Below are 19,716 nucleotides of genomic sequence, written 5' to 3'. Positions count from 1 at the left end.
TCAGCTGTGAAACTTTGACCTAACCTCAAACTTAACAAAAAGTAAACAACTAGTAAAGTAGTTTTAAAAAAGTGTGTTTTGTAGTGTTTTAAGACAGTTTCCGGGTCTAAAATGGTGTGTAAAGACACCCTAAGGATAAAGCACTTACCTAAAGAGCTGACAGACGCACAAAAAGAGGATTTTATCAAACATTTCGGCGCTTACAAAGTGAAAGTGATTACATCCAAAGCTAAAGCCAAATCGGTCGTGTACGCTAAGTTCGAGACCGAGGAAGTGGCTAAAAATGTAATGCTCAGACTGCACCAGATCGCTATTCTAAACTGCAGGCTGTGTGTCGAATACGCTGAGACTGATGTTCTGCAAGGCCAACCTGCCCCACAAAGAGCCGATGAGAAGACGGAAGGCCCTGACAAGCGTTTTTTCAAACATTTTATTAAAAGCGTCAACGCTTTTAATGAGAGCGTGGGGTTCTACCAACCACCTCCGCCCCACTTGAAATACAACTACCCTAAAGCAAACCGGGCTACAATCAACAATATTGCACACGCCCTGGCCACTGTACCGCGATTTTACACTCAAGTGTTGCATTTGATGAATAAAATGAATCTCCCGCCTCCGTTTGCAGTGCTCGAACCTGCACCTAGAGCTGTACAAGCTGTAACTCCAAAACCGGTAGAGAAACGCAAAAAATCGTCTTCAGAATCTGAGCTTGAAAGTGACGGGGAAAAACCACAGGAAGTTATACCCGAACGCAAAGTTTTGAAGAAAACTGCAGTAAAAAGACCAAAATTCCTACCAGTCAAACCGCAACCAGTAACATCGGTGCCAACTAGTAAACCTAGCAGTGAGGAGGTGTTTGAAAAAGTTGAAATGCAACAACCACCTAAAAAAATTGAAGTTAACGTGCAAACAGAAACTGTTCCACCACCTGTAGAAACTATTGCAGAACCAGTTATTGAGGCTGAACCACCTGAAAACCCACCCGAAACCCAACCACCACCCTCTCCAACCGAAGATGACTACCCGAAAATTTCATTGGAAGAACTACGCGCCAATCAGGTAACAGACCTAACAGTGATGCCAGTGTTCAAAAACTACAACTCTGGTGAACCTACCAACAAGTTGTACATTAAGAATTGCGCTAAAAGCGTTGTGGTGCACGATTTGGAGTATATATACAATCGGTACAGGGAAGATTTAGGGGGGAAACCCAGCGAGTTTAACATTAGGCTGATGCAAGAAGGACGAATGAAAGGACAGGCGTTTGTCACTTTGGACAGTGTGGAGCAGGCGCAAAAGGCTGTGAATGAAACTAACGGGTTTATATTAAAGGACAAACCTTTGGTGGTTGTGTTTGGTAAAGCTGGAAAGAAAAAGTGATTTTGTAGTCTTTATTGTGTAATATAATATATTTAAAATAAATACTACAGTCCTAGGAAATTGCAGATATTGTAGTACTTTCTTCTCATTTTAGGGTTGTCGAGACATTTGTACAGATCATTCAATTTGAGACAATCCCCTTTAGACATGGATTTGCGTTGTCCAATCTGCTTGTTTTGTACCATTTTAGGGGTAATGGTCGGTTTGCTTTTACTTTTACTGAAAAAATGTTTGCCATAGTGCATTATGGAATCGTAGTCGTATTCAAAGCTGTACGTGGTGTTCTCCAGGCTTTGTTTTTCAAAATTAGGCTTGAATTCTGCAAAAAAAAACTTTTAGGACAAATTCTTATAGTGGTCAGTACTAAACTCACGGGGAATAATGTTTTCCTCGTGGATTTTCACGAACTTATCCCGATCCCAACGGGATTGTTCGTGAAACACTCCCAGAGCGTGCATCAACTCGTGAATCGCCCTTCCTTCCACACCTAAACAGTTTGGTCCCGATTTGTCGGGTGGTTGCAGGCTCACTATTTGCGAACCTCCCAGTCTGCCTGAAATTGTTCCATTATATCTTCAGCCTGGCTAAAATGGTGCAAGACTTACCTACAAAAGACCAGCATCCTTTAGGGTACTGGATGGGCCAAATAAGCAGCCGATCCTTACTGTGACCGTCCCAGGGGACAAACCGGACGCACGTCATATAATTGATAGTCCTGATAGCCTTGACGATGGTTACGTGATCTGAAGGTTCTGGGAATCATCAAATTGTGTATTACCAATATTGCATTATTCCACTTAGTGTGTTTGGGTACCGTATAACGGACTAATAGTGTAGGGCACCAGTCTGTTTTCCCATAGTTTTTCCGGGAAAGCGTCCCACTTAATCCCCACTCTCCAGTAGTTGTAAAGGTCGTTGTTAAGGGCCATGTCTCCTTGGAATAATCCGGGCGTCATTTCTGGATCGGTTATGGTTGAATCCTCCTCAGTAACATTGTAGATTCGGACTTGAATTAACTTTTCTGGTTAGTAATTTTACGTGGGGTTCGGGTGGTACTTACAGTGATCGGGAAGGGGAGGGTTTATGACGTCCGGGACGAAGGGCATCACAAACCTGGGGGACCCAGTCGAAACCAAGACACTGAATACACTTAAAAGGAAGGACACTTTCGGTGGCATGCTTCTTGCGGCCTACTGACCAAAAGACTTTGATTTTCTTCTATGCGTGCATGGTGCTGGACCACCAGGTCCAACTGCATCCTCTTCAATTTTTTAGAAACATTCACAGGTACAATCCAGGTGGTAAATTTAGGTTTCAGTCACTTAGGAAACTTGCCAAACAAGGATGAAAAAACCTAGAATAGTGTGACCTACAAATTCTGATTGGTGCAGTTCATCTATACACTTGTAACAGTTTTGAATTATACTATACTTTCTCATTAAGGTTGTCACTGTGTTTTTTTTTATCTTTCAATAAATGCAAATATGTGAGATTTCTTATTTTTAGAGAGGAAATTACAGCTTATCTTTTCCACTAGGAGAAAATCACGTTTCTTTATGTCCACTTTGGAAAAAAATATTTTTAACAAATAGAAGTAAAATTTAAGGAGGATGTAGGGACACAATTAATAATGACTAGGATTTGGCCTAAAAAATCTTCTGGATTATTGTAAATCCAGTAAAAAAGGCGTGGCCAATCAAACCTCTTCCCATAACTGGCAGAGGACGTGATGTAACAATATAAATCTCGTTGTTATTGAAAGACCGGGACAAACTAAACAAACAGGAATCTGAAATTTGTAGGAAAAAACTCGAATTTCCCTTCAGCAGATATTTTCAAAATAAATAATTCGTGTATCCAGAGAGAGCGTTCTTGGACACGATCCAGGGCCGTTTTATAATATCCGATCTCGGAAAAGATGTGGATATACGAATTTAGCTGGCCAGAGATTCGGTTTCGACGTATTTATGTAATATATCGAGCATGGTGCGAGAGTGCGGGGGCGGGGAAATTCGCTTTTTGAAGATGTTTTCCTCCATGTGAAATACGGTCCCGAAATTAATTATCAACATGTCGTGCTAGTCCAGATGTTGCCGATAATTAGTGCCGCAGGTTGAGAAAAAATTACCGTGTTAACTAATTGGCCTTTCAACGGTTTTGTTTAATTAATGACTTTACTGTGGTAAAGTAATAGAGTATTCCGTCACCAACTGTCAAGAAATTAGTCATATTAATGCCATATAGAAAGTGTCCATTTTGGTCAAAAAAAAAGTTTTTTTGCCCAACCATAATATAATTCTTACAGGGACGGACTGGTACAACAGTCTGACAAAATTAACGCGTTAACTAATTGGCCTTTCAACGGTTTTGTTTAATTAATGACTTTACTGTGGTAAAGTAATAGGGTATTCCGTCACCAACTGTCAAGAAATTTTAGTCATATTAATGCCATATAGAAAGTGTCCATTTTGGTCAAAAAAAAGTTTTCTTGCCCAACCATAATATAATTCTTACAGGGACGGACTGGTAGAACAGTCTGAATACAGTAATAAAAGTTTAACTTACTTTCTTCACATTGACCGGTTTCGTTCTCAAAATCAATCATCAGGAGGATTAACACCCGTTTAACTAGCCTCTTTCTGTTTGCTGGCGTAAATCGAAAGTACCGGCAGCAAATTAGAAAAAGACAGGTCGACGAGGTCCTCGAAGAAGTCCTCCACGTGTGTGTGTGTGTGAAAAAGTAAAATATCCAACAAAAAAAGTGAATACCTACGTAAATAACTCGGGGGCGGCTATTTTTGATCCGATAGGCGGTATTTTTAGCTTGACTAACCCTAAATAAACTATGTCGTCCGAATTCTTTTGGGCGCTTTATTTTTAAGTCACTAAAATTCATTGATGGTGGAGGACTCTTTGATCCTAGGAGATTTGGACCGTTGCCATCGGCTTTTCCACGATTACTGTTGGTTTTCTGGAAAAGTAGCAGGTTTTCCCCTCTTTATTCCCTCCTACAGCGCCTTGAAAGCTACAACAGCTCTAAGAGCTTCATCTCTTTGGGGGTTCTCTGTAATGTAATTTTCTTGTTTCGTTTCAACCCCCACTGGTGAAGGCAAGTGCCCTCTGTAGTGAGAGTGTACACAGAGGGTGTTTTAGATAAAAAGTACTGAAAAACGCTGCAAATACAATACAGAAATTATTATATCCCATAATTAAGAATGTTCTAGATACACTTTATAGTAGAAAACATTGTGGCAAAATGGACGTGACGTCATTATTTGACAGTTTTAATATTTTACTCAGATTTTCCTGAATAATTCGTTTAGGCACACTTACTTACAAAGCTTAAGTCCATCTTTGTTTAAAGCATGGATGTGCATTAATAGTTCTTTCTTATTATATCATGTAAAATTTTGAAATTTCTAAATCTTGATTAGACATACACTGGCGCATTCACCATTAACTGCATTTGAACATTTCGCGCAGGTCGCATTAAAACACAGTAAACATCATTAAATTGGGTACTTTTTGGTACATTTTCTGTTTCGGTGATTTATAAATGGCCCGAACGTGTTTAACAACCGGACGAAACGCACGTTTTCGCGTCTACAATCGGCGGAAAAGTGGCTTTTCCATAACCGCCACACGGTATTGAAACGACCTCATTACGGTCGAGGTTTCGTTACGTTACGTCATCCTCAGCTTTCGTCACTTATACACATTACCAGGCTGTACGCACAATAATAATTATCGGATGATTCCTCTTGTTGCACCAGAGCGTGCAATGCATCAGACAAAGACAGCTTAATTTGTTATCGTTTTGCATTTTAGTTGCATATGTGTATTTTTAGGTGCGAAACATATATTTTATAATGTGACGCCATTTTGAATTTGCGATGATCTTAAATCATCGAGTATTGATTTTCTGGGTAAATGTGCAGGCTGTAAAGATAAAAGTTACGTAATCACTTTTAGCGATTACAGAGGCTGCTAATTGCCTGGTGTACATCAAGGTTTATCGATCCAAATGTATACACATCAGAGAGTGAAAATATTAATTTCTGCTTAAATTTCTTAGCTCAATGTCTTTTGGTAATATTTGAAAAAACTAAAAAAAGAAATGATGATGATTGCTTGGAAACGAAACTTTGAAACACTCTATGCATGCAATACCGAACAAATCCTGTTAAGATACTAAAAGCCCACAAAAAGTTGATAATGGAACAATATTATATAGGACGTCCAAAGTATGTTAGTATTCAGAATTGTTTACTTAAATGATTGCTCATTTACTGCCTTTTAGCAAATATTCAGCATCAAAAGTGTTGTTAATTTTTATTATTTGATAATATAATGCTTAATTGTACTTACAAATTGAAATTATGAATGCAACACTCTAGCTGTTGATGGCTTGTTTATCAAGGAAAATTTTGTTTAATTTTGCATACAAACGAACCAAATTACAGGTTGATAGTCTTTACCATGTTAATTTCCTGGACAACCAATCTATAGTGCTTATATCAGTAGTTTTAAACCGAAATACGTGCATTTCAAAAGTATTTACTTAATTTAGGCTGTAAATACAGAACTTTGATAATTATTAAATTTACAGAATAACTCTAAAATAATTATATATGTTTCCAAAAAATGGATAGAATTAAACTTGTTCACTCACCAAAATCAAATCAAACTTCTACTGGATACAAAACGAAACTCATCACCTAGAGGATATGGACCTCTAACACCAACTTGCTCAACTTTGGGCGTTCCGAAAGCAACTGACGCACGACGAGCTTCGACGCCGACAGGCCCCCACGTCGGCTTTTCCTAGAAAAAGTGGGGGACCTGGAGAACTTTTCACAACAGACTTGGTGGAGCTTTTCCAAGAGCGCGTTTCGATTGCGTGTCGTAGAACGAACTCGTTCGACTGCATACCGGTTGCGCTTTTGCAATAATCGAAAGGAAACTCGGACCGTGATTTTCCGTTTTCTACGCATACATTATTAATATGCAAATGGAAATTTGCGATATTTACGTAAATTAAGTCGGTAATACAGGAAACGTTTGGGGTTTTAGTGCTTAATTAGGCATACCCTTATCGCTGTTTAAAACCATTATTATTATTTATTCGAGGTGAATTTATTATCCATATCCTGGATATTAGTGTTAAAGCTGAATAATTTTTTTTCTACTCCTACACGGATATTGGTTAATATAACGCCGAATAGACTTTCCGCAACTGTGCGATATGAAAGAGACCAATCACAGCTAATCTTAAACGCAAACTTGTCATCATCACTGACAGTTGGCATCAAAACATTTTGGGTTTCAGTTAGTGTTCAATTAAAATATAACAGCATTAACTTTTGTGGGGTCAATAAAAAAATACTTCCCAAAAAGAAATAATATTTATTTGCAATCAACATAGAACTCTATCACAATAATTATTATATAGTCTAAAACCAGTAGTAAATGCACACCATCCTGTGTTATTAATAACAGTTTAGTTATTCCTCTTTTCGTCACATCAAGAGTGTAACATGACAAAAATGTCAAATTTAGGTCTGCCTGGTTTAGCGTGGAACGAATTTAAGCAAACCATAAACCGTTTAACACGTGACATAAACCTAAACCTACCAGCTTCTAGGATAACATATTAGTATTCTCTATCGCAGCCGAAGTGGCAGTGACGCAATAAGTGGTGACGTCAGATTGAAATTCACTACGTTCCGGTATAGAGCATTTTTGAAAAACTATTGTTTCCGCGGACATTTGGCAACATGGCATCAATGTGTTTTTAAGGTTAGCAAAGGACAGAAACATATTGATTGACAATTGACATTGACAGTGCCTCAGTTGTTTACCGATTTGACAAGACTCTTAAGTGCTAACTTCTTAATCAGACCTAAGAGGAGGAGCTTAAGCTCTGACGTGGCGTATGCCACCCTCGACCTAACCTAACTTGGCCTGGCTGAATACCCTAGTGGTGAAAGCCATAAAGTTAAAAAAAAAAAAAAAGACTCTTAAGCTTTTGATATTATTTTACTTGAATTGTGCAGGCTGGTGTTGGTAGTGATTGTGGACTGTGTAGACATTTTCGGTCACCGAAAATATGAAAAACACAGATACAACTCGCACAACATAATAACCTAATCGATAATAAGAAACTGTCAAAAAAACCGACATTATGAATTTTTAAATGCGGACAGCGCCAGCGCCGAATTTCCCCAATTGGCCTTTCAAGATAAGAGATACTCCCTCTGGTGATCAGTTGTGAAAACAGTTTCGGGCATTCCAGCTGTCATTTCTCCGTTTGTTTACATTGATTTTGCTTAGGAATCTGGCAGTGGTTTCATACATTTGAAGTGTCACTGTCACTAGCCCTGGGATAGATTTTATATATATTTTTGTTAATATTATCATATAATGCTAAACTGAAACCTAGTAATTCTAATATAAAAAAAATAACAAAATTAAGGAAAATTACTGAACTAGTTCGGCCACCACCCGATTAAGATCGTAGTTGTGACGGGCGAGAAGTGTGGCGTTCAAATCCCGATTCCAAAAGCCCATATCGGCCAAAGCCTGCAAATTCTGTTCCATCGGAGATATCGGATTGGTGCTCACCCAATGTCCGTTATCCCATCTGCCCGGCGACTGCGCAACAACCGGATTTAGCGCCGTTTGATTAGGGGAAACACTCACCTGTTGCGGCTTGATCATATTTATCACCGAACGGGCCGTGTTGATGGCGGACGAGGCTACGTTCACCGCTCCAGTCACCAAAGATTCGGGCAAAATGTGAACCTGTTCGGGGGACGCAGGCGTAGCGGCAGCGCGCTGTTCTTGTTGTACGAGCAACTCAGGCGACACGCGCTCCTCTGGTGGCGTTTGCTGGTAGTTAGCGACCGGTTCCATGAAGGGATTGGCGGGTTGTTCTTCGGACACCACCTCGTAGCCAGGATTGTCTTGAGGAAATACAAAGACACGATTCGGCCCGTTTACTTCCGAGAAACAAGATCCGGTAGCGGAACAGTGCGATATGTAGTTGCTGCTCGCCTCAAAATAGTGTTCTTCGGAAGTTTCGCGAGCGGCCGTGGTTAAATCCACTGCCTGTTGGGGTACTAACGGTTCCTGAAGAGTCTGAGTGACGGTGGAGGCCACAGAGGGCGTAGGCGATTCAGTGGTCTGACTACACAAATCCACTCAAATCAGAGTTGTCCCTGTATTAACAAAGAAACTTACTCGATAATGACGCCAATCGAATTGGCGGCGCTTGGAGACCGTTCCAATTCTTGGGCGGCCGTGACCACTTCCGACTTGAGGATATTCTTAGGAATGAGCACCTTCTGGCCATCCACGTGCACGTAAATGAACCCTTCCTTGACCTGATCGTCTTTGGGCACGGTGATTACCACGATATTGTCCAACTCCTCGTCCCGCAATTTGATTGAGTTACTCGACGTCTCCGCCACGCTGTTCTTGTCCTCGTTCCCATTACTGTCAGTGTCAATGTTGTCTTCTTTCTTTACCGCAGCACCCTCTGGAGTGTCTAGCATGAAACACTGCGGTACGGGAACGAGCACGTAATCGCCCTTCTCCTCGATTTTGGACCACGAATGGGTCTGCTCGGAGTCTGGACAAACCATACAAATTGCAAACACCGGTATAATAATTAATTAATTGGTATTTATACTTGATTCTAAGTTAATTCAGTCAAGATAAATAATTAGGAATTCAATTTAAAATTTAAATTTGCTAATATCCTGATTGGTTCACTTCGAAATCGACATGCCCAACCTCAGAGAGCAAATCAAATATAGCACAACCCGGCAACTACGCAAGAAGTTGACGCTTTAACATTCAACAAGTTTGTCATTAAAACATCCATTGACGTATAACACTTTACAAAAAATGATGTAAATAATCGTGTTATTCTTAAGATTGAACAAAAAGATGCACGAAAAAATTGGTGAAATTTAAAGCCCTCTAGCGGCCAAACCGTCCAATCCATCAATCCCAAAGAAAGATATTTTTAGAAAGCTCATTTTATTCGCTATCCATTGACGTATAAAACTCTACCAAAAATAGTGCAATTAAGCGAGTTTTTGAGGATTAAACTAAAGGAAACACAAACAAAAATTGGTCAATGTTGACACCCTGTAGTGGACAAACAGTACCCCTAAGACGTCAATGGAAAGCTCATTTCAATAGCTGTCCATCGACGTATAAAAGGTTACAAATAGGCGTGTTTTAAGGACTAATTTGACCCCGGAAAATTAGGAAAACACGATTACTTGACCTACTAGGTCTACCACGATGTAATGTAATTTTCGTAAGGGTCAAATTTGTGTGAAACACCGCCACTATCCTAATGGGTTTTGCGTTATATTGGCCACTTAGTGCAAGCGAAAATCGACCTTAATGATTTTACTTTTACAATTTTGCCAGGGCGCTACATTTAAGCAGGGTCGTACCTGCCCGATTCCAGAAAATTTTTTTAAAAGAAATAACAGTCAAGCCAAACGTTTAGAGCCCTCTGCCGGCCATATTTTTGGAAATGTTCATTTTATTTTCTATCCATATTATTTGACTATAAAGACAGTTTTGACTGATTTTGGCAGCTACTACTTTAACCTTAAATAATGAATTTTTGAAATAAGTAACTTAATACACAATCTCAAAGAATCAGACAAAGTAGTAAGAATAAAGAGGTTGTAACATTTGAAAAACTAGACATTCTTTCCTTTTTTAGAACTGATTTTTTGGGCCCATTGTTTGACCACCCTGTATCATATATTTTGGCACCCACTCTTAGAACAAATCTTTTGCAATCACCCTGCATATGGTCCACATTGGATCACGACATACACTGTGTCCGTAAAGTCACGCATAAATTCTATTAAAAATCATCAGAATTTGTTTTCTGGGACAACACTCGGACACGTCAATATTTATTTTTGATTACGATTTCTTTGATGATTAATGTATACAGGGTGAAGTTGACAGTTGTAACTTGTTTTTGGGTCACCCTGTGTACATGAATTTATTATCAAAAAAATCGCAATAAAAAATAAATATTGACGTGTCCGAGCGTTTTCCCAGAAATCCAATCCCTGATTTTTAATAAAATTACAGACACACTGTATAGTGTATAGTAGAAAATGAAATAACAAACTAGGAACGGTGATTTACCATAATTGGCTATTTAATTACCTAAGGCCCTTGATTTAAATAAACAAAATTAAAAAAGATGATTGACATTCGATTACAAACATTGAGTGCATCATGTGACCCTTAAAGTGTTTAGATCACGTGTTTTGAGTTGCAATTACACTGGGCTAGGCAATTTTAAATATTTTTAGTCTTCTCTAATAAAAAATGGAATAAAACATACAAGAGATTGAAATAATACTTACTCCAGCTACAATCAGAATCGTAATCAAACAAAAAGTTGCTCTGTTTGGGTGGTTTGGACTCGTTGTTGATTTGCTGTTTGTCCACGTTGCCGGATTGTTTGGATGTGTCATTTTCCCCTTCCGCCTCCGACTGAGTTTTGATAGAAGGTGAGGTTTCTTTAGAACTTAAACCGTCCACGGCCAGTTGCACTCCCAACCAATGTCCAAAACGACGTCCTTTATGCAGAAATTGCCAGTAGCATTCGTATTTTCCTACTTGCGCTGTAGAAAAAAATAATTTTTCAGTTTCTAGTGCATATATAAAGATGTGTAGGAACTTACTGGGAACTTGCAGACACACACTGATCACCCCTTGCTCTCCAGGCTTCAAATGAGGTACAGAAACGACTTTTTCGATCGGTACCAGTTTTTTAGAGCCCCAAGTGTATTGGAGTTGAGTCTAAACAAAATTACTATTAACTCCCTATATATTTGAGAAAAAACAATGACAAACCCAAGCATCCCAGGTCACCTGACCAGTATTCTTCACCTCCCATTGGTGGAGGTAAACTTCACCTCCGATCATATGAGGGCAGGAACCTGGCAAAGTAATCGGACGCGCGTCCATCTGAAGCTCTTCCTCCTTCATCTCTTTACCGGACTGTCCAGCTTCGCTGTCGCTCGATTTTGGTTCTGAATCGGACGTTTTGATTTTTTTTTGGATCTTGGGCAACGCCAAAAATTTCTCCCTACACTTGAGAGCTTTCTGTTCCAAAACCTCCAGTTTGCGCTCCAACTTATACGATCTGACTAAATCTTTAGGATTGACGGTAGAATCAGGTGTCAAGTGTTTACTGGTCAGTTTCTCCCGTTTGCAGCGTCCTTTAGATGAGGCAGCGGCCGCTTGAGGGGGCGCCTTGCTAAACTCAGCCATTACAACGTTCATAATCTCCTTCATTTGGTCGGCCACCTCCTTTTTGAGTTCGCTCTTCAATTGTACCACGGCCGTCTTAAACCATTCGGGTGGCTGATCAGAGAGGATCGCTTGCGATTTGAGGGCGCTGTCAATTTGCGTTTCGGCATCATTAGAATTCGAACGAGTTGCCTGATGATCAGGATGATCAAATAATTCCAAAAGCAGAGGAATTTCTTCTTTAGCACGGGCGTTACGCCTGAAAGTGTACAGCGCCACCTGGAACTCCACTTGCGAGTTAATTGAATAGTCTTTGCCGTTGTCCATAACCAGGGACAGGTTAAGAGGTTGTACTGGTAGGCCACAGTTCATTAGCTGCAAAAAATGGTACAAGTTATGTATGTATACAATTTTTTACTGAAAAATGGGGATTAAGATTTAAAGTGCCTATTTTCCCCCATAGTCTTTACTATTAGACACTCCAGCAAATCAGCAGTTTTCCCCATATGTCATTTTTCGAAGGGAAAACACAAGAAATGCTATCATTAGTCAAATACAGCTGATTGAATGTCTAGTTTGTAAAAAGGTAAAATTACCTTTTTGTAATATGGTACAAGTTAGTTTTTGAAGTTGATGTTGTGAAATTTTTCGGGCTGTCTAATTTAATTTTCTTATCATAAAATAAAACCTTCAAAGTTATTACTCTGTTGCTAATTACAACCCAACAAAAAGTGTGTTTTAATGGCCCTGTTTGCCCTTCCAAAAGTATCAATCAGCAGCTGTTTTTGACATTTTATTGGAGTGCCTAATTGTCGCTTGAAATCCTGAATTTACATTGTAAAGAAGTCAAATGTTGCACAACATTTCCTGATAAACAACACAAAGAAAAAACCCCCCAAAAACAATCAAGATTCAAGCACCGACGTGCCTTCCCACCGAACATCTGTACAATCGCACAAGGGCGGGGAAGCACGTAGGTCGATGCTTGACTCGGAAAATTGTTATGACAGGACTAGGAGCCCCTTTGGTGATTCTAATATGGCGTCCACAGTTTTTTTAATACGTTTTAATTGCGTTTTGAGGCAAAAAGACTCACCAATTCCTTCTTGAACACCTCTAAATCAACGGTGGTGTAGGGAGTGTCTTCCAAAATCACCAAACTGGGCAAGGGACGTTGGATTTTAGCACTCGATTTCCAGTACAGCCTGCACGCCATCTTCAAGTCTCTTTTCTTTAAACTCATGTTTAGGACTTCAGTAATACCGAAAATCACTTTAAACAAATTTAAAACGCGGACTGTGCAAACGTAATGTTTTTATTATGATTACCTGCTGGCTGTGTGAAAATTGTAAACGGAGCAGGCGCCGAATTTATTACGCAGTCAATGCAGAACTTTGCATTACTGCCCCATAGATGGCGCCACAATAACTTTCCGCGTTTGACGTTTTAAATAGAGGTATAAACATGTTCTGGATGACTGTAAGGAAAAAAGAAACGTCTAACACTATTTTATTCAACAAAATATTCCAGTTACAACTAAAATCGGTTATAAATGCATTTTATTCTATTCTTCTTGTGTTTATAGTACTTTACACTACTACATTTCCAAAGCAGAATTTACTAATTAGATTAATATTACATACATATTAGTAGCCTGCTAAGGAACCTATTAGTAAAACCTTACAATAAAGCTACCGAAGTAATTCCGCCACCGTTTGATTGATATCATTATTGTAACGGTCGAGTAAAGTGGAATTCAAATCGAAATTCCAAAAACCCATGGCGGCTAACGCTTGCAACTTTTGCTCCCTCAGAGACAACGTATTGGTAGTAATCCAGTTTTCATTACCGTTCCTGCCAGAAGACTGCACTCCAACCGGATTTATTGCTGTTTGTTCTTGTGGATTGTTGCTGTTTAACACATTTTCGCGCTCTTCTAACTGTTCTGTAAAAGGATTGGCCATCGTATTATTGTCGTGGAGCAATCCCAAATTCTGAGCGTCCATTTCTGACTGCACTTTGAAGTAAGGCGCATCGTGGTACTTCCTGAGGTCACGTGGGGATGTAGTTAAATCGACGGCCTGTTGAGGTATCAAACTTTGCTCTTCATCTCGCAACTTAATCGAGTTACTCCGTGAAGTTTTTTTAGGCTCAGTGGCATTGTTTCCAACGACTTTCGTTTCAGCAGCGCTCTCCGGAATGTCTTTTGTTTCGTAATCAATGATCATCTCAGAGTCGCTTTTGGGGGAACCATTCCATTCAAATCCGTCCACAATTACCTGCACCCCTAACGTCTGCCCGAAACGACGTCCTTTGTGCATAAACTGCCAGTAGCATAAGTATTGGCCGCGTTGTGCTATAAAGTATAGAAAATCCACATATACACTATTTGCATTGCAATCTTCACTTACTGGGTATTTTAAGGCACACGCTGACTACCCCTTCTTCGCCAGGTTTCAAAAACGGCACCGGAACCTTCATCTCCACCGGCAACAGTTTCTTCGAACCCCAAGAGTACTGCAGTTCAGTCTAAACAACACAATCAACCTTAATTACCCAATTAACCTATCCGAAGTGACAAACCGTAGAATCCCACGTGACTTGACCAGTGTTTTGCACCTCCCATTGATGCAAGTAGACCTCCCCACCCAGCATGTGAGGAAAAGACCTCTGTACATTGGTTGGTTGAGCGTCCATGTGATGCTCCTCCTTCGTGTTATTTCCTAGAGTTTCACTAGATTTGGTCTCCAAACTGCGTTCTTTCTGGCCTTCTTCTTTGTCTTGCAGCTCTATCGCCTCCAACTTGTGCGATTCCACAAAATGGCTGGCAATCGACTTCATTTCTGCCAAAATCTCGTTTTTTAGATCGACCTTCAATTCGTCAATGGCTGTTTTGAGCCACTCAGGTGGTGTTTCCGCGCTGTTGGAACAACTCGAGTGGGTATTGTTTTGAGGCGTGTCAAATTGGGTCTCCACATCGTTCGACTGGCGGACGGTCTTGAAATGGTAACGGTCAGAAACTCGTTCAAGAAGCAGCTCGATGACGTCTCCGGCACGTGCGCTGCGCCTAAATGTGTACAGCGCTATCTGGAAGTCCGCTTGAGAATGAATCGAGCACTCTTTGCCATTGTCTTTGATGTAGGATACGCGGATGTCTTCTCCAGGGTTGCCAGAATTTTTTAGCTGAAACAGTCAGTCAAGTCAAGAAGTCTCAGATATTAGGTCTGTTCGCAGAGACAATCCCTGACTCAGAAACAGTAAACACGAATTTTGGGGTCAGTGTTTACTAGAGTGAGAGTTTTCACACTCCATGGTGGGAGCAGAGCTTTTTTGACGTCACAATGACGCAATTTGACAATTGGTCAAAATATGGTTTTGCCAAATTACGTCAAAAACGCTCTGCTCGCTCCATGGAGTTTGAAAACGAATGCGGCCATTATAAATTCCATGTTTAATCTTAAAACAGTCACGTGACCATTTGTACCTTAAAATGAGTCACGTGACCCTTCAAATAATATTTTGTCATTTACAGTCACGTGATCTTCAGGATCCCTTTTGGCATTAAAAAAAAGAGTAAGTTTCTTCATTATTGAAAATCGTCACGTGACCTTTAGGATTTCGTTTTGACGTTAAAATAATTGAAAATTATTACGTGGCCAATTACGTGATACTTCAAATGACATTTAGAACTGTCATGTGACATTATAAATTCCATTTTTAATCTTACAAGAGTCACGTGACCTTCAGGATCTGTTCTGATGTTCAGTTTAGTCTATGGTTGAATGCTCACGTGACTATGACGTTTTCTGACTTGTGGCCACTGATTAGAAGATTCTCTCTGGGAACAGACCTATTAATTAGGAAAATTAATCAAATATAAGGCAAAACACAACTTGACAGGCGGATCATATGAATGACTTATGCCTGCTTCCAGAACACTTTCAAGATGATTTTAGCTACTTAAGCTATGTTGAGGTTTGAAGTTTGAATGTTACAGACCAGATGCAAAATAACACAGTCTAAACTAGACTTATATCTTAACTGTTCTTAAATGTTCATTCATTAGGGGAAAAACAGAACAAAAAGTCAGATTCAAGAACCGACGTAACTCGTCAAAGCTTATTTGTGCCTCCTCCACGCGATTGTAACGACGTACATCGGCACTTGATCCATCTCATTAATTAACATGGAATCCCTTTGTGATAAGACTGACAACCCTTAACAATATTATGGTTGGCCAGCCCTTAAAACAGGTGACATTTTCGTATAAAGTGAGCTAATTTAACGATTTAAAGCGAAAAGTCACTCACCAGGTAGTTTTTAAAAAGCTGGTAATGCATGGTAATGCCAGGAATGTCGTAGACGAAAACAAAAGATGAAGCCTCGCGTTTCGGATCGTGTTTCCAGCGTAGACTGTACATCATTTTCAGGTCGTTCTTGTCCAAGCTCATCTTGACCGGCTCGCTTCTACCTGATTACAAGAAAAATCACTTTAAACTCGATGAAAATATGGTGAAAAACACACTATAAAAATACGTAATGTTTTTATTTTGATCGGCAATGCCAAACAAACATCAGGTGGCGAGTTTCGACCAATGACAGCGTTGGAGCTGTTATATTACGGCTAGCGATTTATAGATGGCGCCACAATACAATCAATACAACTTGTAGAGGTATAAACATACACACGATGAACACAACAGGAACCACCATAGCATTTTTATAAAACTATCTTAAAAGTTATGTTATTAAATTAAAACTTGTGTGGTTGAATGCAAATGGGGTGGTTAGAAAGCTTGTACAGATCCATGAACAATTGGCGGGTCAATAACTGTGACAAGCAAGAGCGCATGCCAAAACCTGTTGAAAAAGATGCTGGCTGTAGCAGACAAGCAATGAGTGCTATGCAACGCGGAACCCTAATATCGGGGGGCTGGACCCGTGGAGGCACGTCCGAAGTGGTGCGTAGGGCTCATCCGGCCTCGGGGGCCCAATGGAACGTTCAAGTGGTGCGGGGCAAAGTGAATGGTAAATGTTTGTGGAACGCATGCAAAGCACTTAGTTTGGGGCTGTTGCTTATGGTGTTGGGGGCTGCCATGGCCACAATTGGTATTAACTTCCTCTTTCAGTCCAAATAGAGTCTAAAAAAATGACTTTTAAAGGGTATTACGCCGATCAGTTGTCTGTAGGCCAAGAGATTCGCGGCAATCACACGGTGGCTGTGAAAAACGAATCCAGGGGTTTCCATCTCAACAATTTGTCTTATGCCGGCCCTATTGTTATGGGCGTAGGTGGTAAGTCATTTATTTTTGCTTTACACCTCTATGGTTACAATATACAGAGTGTTACTGAATTATACTAGTAAAACACAGAAGAATTATTTCTAGTTTTCAAAATTTTGTGGTATAAACGCTGTATAGGCTGAATTTTAGTTAAAAACGTTAATATATACAAAAAATATCGTTATCGTTATATCGCTAAAAACCTGTAATAATATGATATAACAAACAGACCCTAAATCAGCGCTAACAAAATTGACTTTTATTTTTGTAACCACTCTGTATATAATAAAAACTCTTTTAAAGTAATAATACCAAAATGGAGAATTTTATAATTTTTCAAACCGGAAAAAAAAAAAAAAAAAGGATTGCCCCCAGTGAGAATTGAACTCACGACCCCTGGTTTACAAGACCAGTGCTCTAACCCCTGAGCTATGGAGGCTGCTGTATTGAACTGTCTATAAACCGGTATATATTTAGCGGTCCCTGAAATGTTATAAAAATTTTAAGAAAACTTGTTTGATAGAAAAATGTAGTGAATCAGGATCAAGACAGATATTGTCAAACTTATTGTTTTTCGTAGAAAGTTTCTTTAGGTTTAATAAATTGGATTTTGACAGGTTTTATAGTGGTGGCAGCATGCGTAATGACTTTCGAAGCCAGAGACTCGGCAGCCAAGGTAGTACCGGCCAGATTAAAGCTGAGTACCACAGGACCTCCACCCGGTATCTGCGGTCATAACCCCACCTTACGACCTGGAGGTCACGGATCTTTAAGAACTTCTGCTTCTCAAACTGCAAGTGTGTGTATGGCTTTAAAGTTTTTCTCTAGGTGCTTAACCTTAATATGCGGTTTAGCCAACCCAGGTGCAGCCACCCACCATCATCACCACGACCGACACAGCCTCACCCAGTCTTTTGTTCAGTTTTCCAGAGGACTGGCGTTGGAGTCAAAGACTTTTGGCCAGAAGAAGGGTCACCACGGGGCTTCGCCCAGCGGCACTCGAAGTAGCTCCTTGAAAGTTCCTCAAACTAGCATCAACCGAAGTCCTTCTGCTCCCGATCTGGTGAGGGACAAGCCACCAACTAAGGAACCATCACCAACCTCCATTTCCGCCAACTACGACATGATTCAAAAATCAACAGGTCACAATATTAAGTCTTCGAGGAGGACGTTTGCGACCTGCGCTCTGCTGAACCCCAGTCTACTACAGCGACACGCCCTCAGCGTGGACGAAACCCCAAACTATCGCAGCAACGACTCCCTACAACACGGTACCGGTTCTCAGGGTTCCATGGCGTTGGATCTGCACCTCGAGTCGGTCACTTTGAAAGTAAGGGACAAAAGGCGGAACCCCCTTAAACGCCAAAGAAAGATTGAGGAGGACGAGCATCACAAGCAAGACGGTTCGAGAAGAAACTCGCATTCGTGGTCCCCCAGATCGCCTAAATGTCACCACAAGCCTAGAAGAAGCTCCAACTCATCGGATTGTACTCATAGATCGTCGAGAAGCAGAAGAAGGGAGTCGCACAGCTGTCACCACGCCAGAGGGCATTTGGAACGCGCCATCAGCTCGGATTCAAGACTCACGGGGGCAATACCAAAGTGCTATCACTCGCACGAGCCATCGCGCAACAACTCCACCGAGCACGATCATCAACAGGAGGGTACCACCACGTCAGAAAGCGACATCAGGAGGCCGCACCAGGTTATGGTGCATTTTAGTCCTAATAACATGGAACGTTGATGATACTACCCACCCACAGTGGATAACGCAAGACATACACGAGACTGAGCTTTCTACTTATTTTCCTGTTAGAACACTGGTAAGCCAGTAGTTTCCTGCCAAAAAAATAGACGTTGCAACGCTGCTTGGAGGCAGCCTTATGAGTCTACAACTTCATTACAAGTTACATCACGTACTCATCATTCACGTATATTAGGCAGTGTTGCCACATATACTTGTCAATACAGCCGTCACGCACTGATAAACAAAACGACTGACCACTATATACAGGGACGCGCCAATATATGCTTATTTTGACGTCACTTAGGATTTTGTAAATAGATGGGATAAAATTTTGTAATAAAAATGAGAACAATAATTAATCTCATATGCCAGGAATGTGCCTGGAATATCGCTTCACATATCTGGCACATATCTGTCTGTGATATTTTTACTATAGAGGCAGTATAGTCCCCATTTTGAATAAAAAATTACAAATGAATGTATATAGGGCGGGTTCCTGCAAATATGTCTACCTTTTTCGACTTCTTTAATAATTAATTAATAGATAGGTCTATAAAAATGTATAACTAATATGATATATGTGTATAAGAGAATATTTAATGTCTCCCTCCCTCCCAACCACCACACCCATATATACTTTGTACAATACAATAATATATTTATAGAAATGAAATTTTACATGTTTTAGATGTGATGTTACTCGATATTAGATTAGGTTAAGTAATTTGAACAAATAATGCATCAATGATGTATATGGACAATATGTGTATATTCTTATTTGTCTGTTTTAATAACAGGATCACCATTATAATACAATATATTATACCCAAAACCCATATAAACAATTACAGTAACAAAATGGAATTTAAAACTGCATTTAAGGAACATCTATGTTATGTTATTTTAGTGTGCTATTTGAACTCCTATCAAATTCGCTAATACTACAAAATGAGCCAAAACTCGCCTCTCTAGCTCATCGCGTTACCGAGATATTGAATT

General features: G+C 40.0%; 4 protein-coding genes and 1 non-coding gene across 8 annotated transcripts; 2 read left to right on the top strand and 3 right to left on the bottom strand.

The window, feature by feature from the left end:
* The first annotated feature begins 2 nt into the window (after window positions 1-2).
* On the top strand, window positions 3-1,445 carry LOC145732130 (RNA-binding region-containing protein 3-like). The gene has a single exon (XM_081984205.1). The coding sequence runs from the start codon at window positions 112-114 to the stop codon at window positions 1,378-1,380; it is 1,269 nt and encodes a 422-aa protein (XP_081840331.1). The 5' UTR covers window positions 3-111; the 3' UTR covers window positions 1,381-1,445.
* On the bottom strand, window positions 1,377-6,262 carry LOC145732153 (hatching enzyme 1.2-like). Of its 2 annotated transcripts, none has more exons than XM_081984243.1 (6): window positions 6,053-6,262; window positions 2,441-2,570; window positions 2,195-2,386; window positions 1,986-2,132; window positions 1,754-1,933; window positions 1,377-1,699 (listed from the first exon to the last, which is right to left on the bottom strand). In XM_081984243.1, exons 2-6 carry the CDS (start codon window positions 2,556-2,558, stop codon window positions 1,425-1,427), a joined length of 912 nt encoding a protein of 303 aa, XP_081840369.1. In that variant the 5' UTR covers window positions 2,559-2,570; window positions 6,053-6,262; the 3' UTR covers window positions 1,377-1,424. The 2 variants fall into 2 exon arrangements, with proteins under 2 accessions (XP_081840369.1, XP_081840367.1); XM_081984241.1 differs by having other exon boundaries at window positions 2,441-2,734; window positions 6,053-6,261.
* A 504-nt stretch (window positions 6,263-6,766) lies between these two features.
* Window positions 6,767-16,261, bottom strand: LOC145731942 (uncharacterized). The gene is made up of 12 exons (XM_081983935.1): window positions 15,999-16,261; window positions 14,272-14,871; window positions 14,100-14,217; window positions 13,381-14,044; window positions 13,066-13,224; window positions 12,785-13,001; window positions 11,290-12,063; window positions 11,118-11,235; window positions 10,797-11,057; window positions 8,623-9,013; window positions 8,083-8,569; window positions 6,767-8,034 (listed from the first exon to the last, which is right to left on the bottom strand). The coding sequence occupies exons 1-12, from the start codon at window positions 16,137-16,139 to the stop codon at window positions 7,861-7,863; spliced, it is 4,104 nt and encodes a 1,367-aa protein (XP_081840061.1). The 5' UTR covers window positions 16,140-16,261; the 3' UTR covers window positions 6,767-7,860.
* Window positions 16,262-16,304: 43 nt separating this feature from the next.
* Window positions 16,305-19,602, top strand: LOC145732116 (uncharacterized). Of its 3 annotated transcripts, none has more exons than XM_081984188.1 (4): window positions 16,305-16,716; window positions 16,851-16,982; window positions 17,588-17,773; window positions 17,825-19,602. In XM_081984188.1, exons 1-4 carry the CDS (start codon window positions 16,461-16,463, stop codon window positions 18,712-18,714), a joined length of 1,464 nt encoding a protein of 487 aa, XP_081840314.1. In that variant the 5' UTR covers window positions 16,305-16,460; the 3' UTR covers window positions 18,715-19,602. The 3 variants fall into 3 exon arrangements, with proteins under 3 accessions (XP_081840314.1, XP_081840313.1, XP_081840312.1); XM_081984187.1 differs by having other exon boundaries at window positions 16,305-16,797; window positions 17,588-17,767; XM_081984186.1 differs by having other exon boundaries at window positions 16,305-16,797.
* On the bottom strand, window positions 17,337-17,409 carry TRNAT-UGU (transfer RNA threonine (anticodon UGU)). Its single transcript has one exon. It is a non-coding gene; the product is annotated as a tRNA-Thr (tRNA).
* Window positions 19,603-19,716: the final 114 nt, after the last annotated feature.

Source organism: Ips typographus, linkage group LG7 (assembly GCF_016097725.1).
Source record: "Ips typographus isolate SLU linkage group LG7, UJ_Ityp_2.0, whole genome shotgun sequence".
Lineage (NCBI taxonomy): Eukaryota > Metazoa > Arthropoda > Insecta > Coleoptera > Curculionidae > Ips > Ips typographus.
This window is presented reverse-complemented; position numbering and strand designations above follow the sequence as displayed.

Bases quoted from the DNA above. Each gene is read 5' to 3' on its own strand.
- LOC145732130 (XM_081984205.1), top strand. From the start codon at position 112: ATGGTGTGTAAAGACACCCTAAGGATAAAGCACTTACCTAAAGAGCTG.
- LOC145732153 (XM_081984243.1), bottom strand. From the start codon at position 2,558: ATGCCACCGAAAGTGTCCTTCCTTTTAAGTGTATTCAGTGTCTTGGTT. The intron at 2,133-2,194 runs GTACCCAAACAC...GATGATTCCCAG, and splicing joins CACTATTAGTCCGTTATACG to AACCTTCAGATCACGTAACC. The intron at 1,934-1,985 runs GTAAGTCTTGCA...GAACAATTTCAG, and splicing joins AGGATGCTGGTCTTTTGTAG to GCAGACTGGGAGGTTCGCAA.
- LOC145731942 (XM_081983935.1), bottom strand. From the start codon at position 16,139: ATGAGCTTGGACAAGAACGACCTGAAAATGATGTACAGTCTACGCTGG. The intron at 12,064-12,784 runs GTGAGTCTTTTT...CATTTTTTGCAG, and splicing joins AGGTGTTCAAGAAGGAATTG to CTAATGAACTGTGGCCTACC. The intron at 11,058-11,117 runs GTAAGTTCCTAC...TTTTTTCTACAG, and splicing joins TGTGTGTCTGCAAGTTCCCA to CGCAAGTAGGAAAATACGAA.
- LOC145732116 (XM_081984186.1), top strand. From the start codon at position 16,461: ATGCAAATGGGGTGGTTAGAAAGCTTGTACAGATCCATGAACAATTGG. The intron at 16,798-16,850 runs GTATTAACTTCC...TGACTTTTAAAG, and splicing joins GGCTGCCATGGCCACAATTG to GGTATTACGCCGATCAGTTG. The intron at 17,774-17,824 runs GTATGGCTTTAA...TATGCGGTTTAG, and splicing joins TTCTCAAACTGCAAGTGTGT to CCAACCCAGGTGCAGCCACC.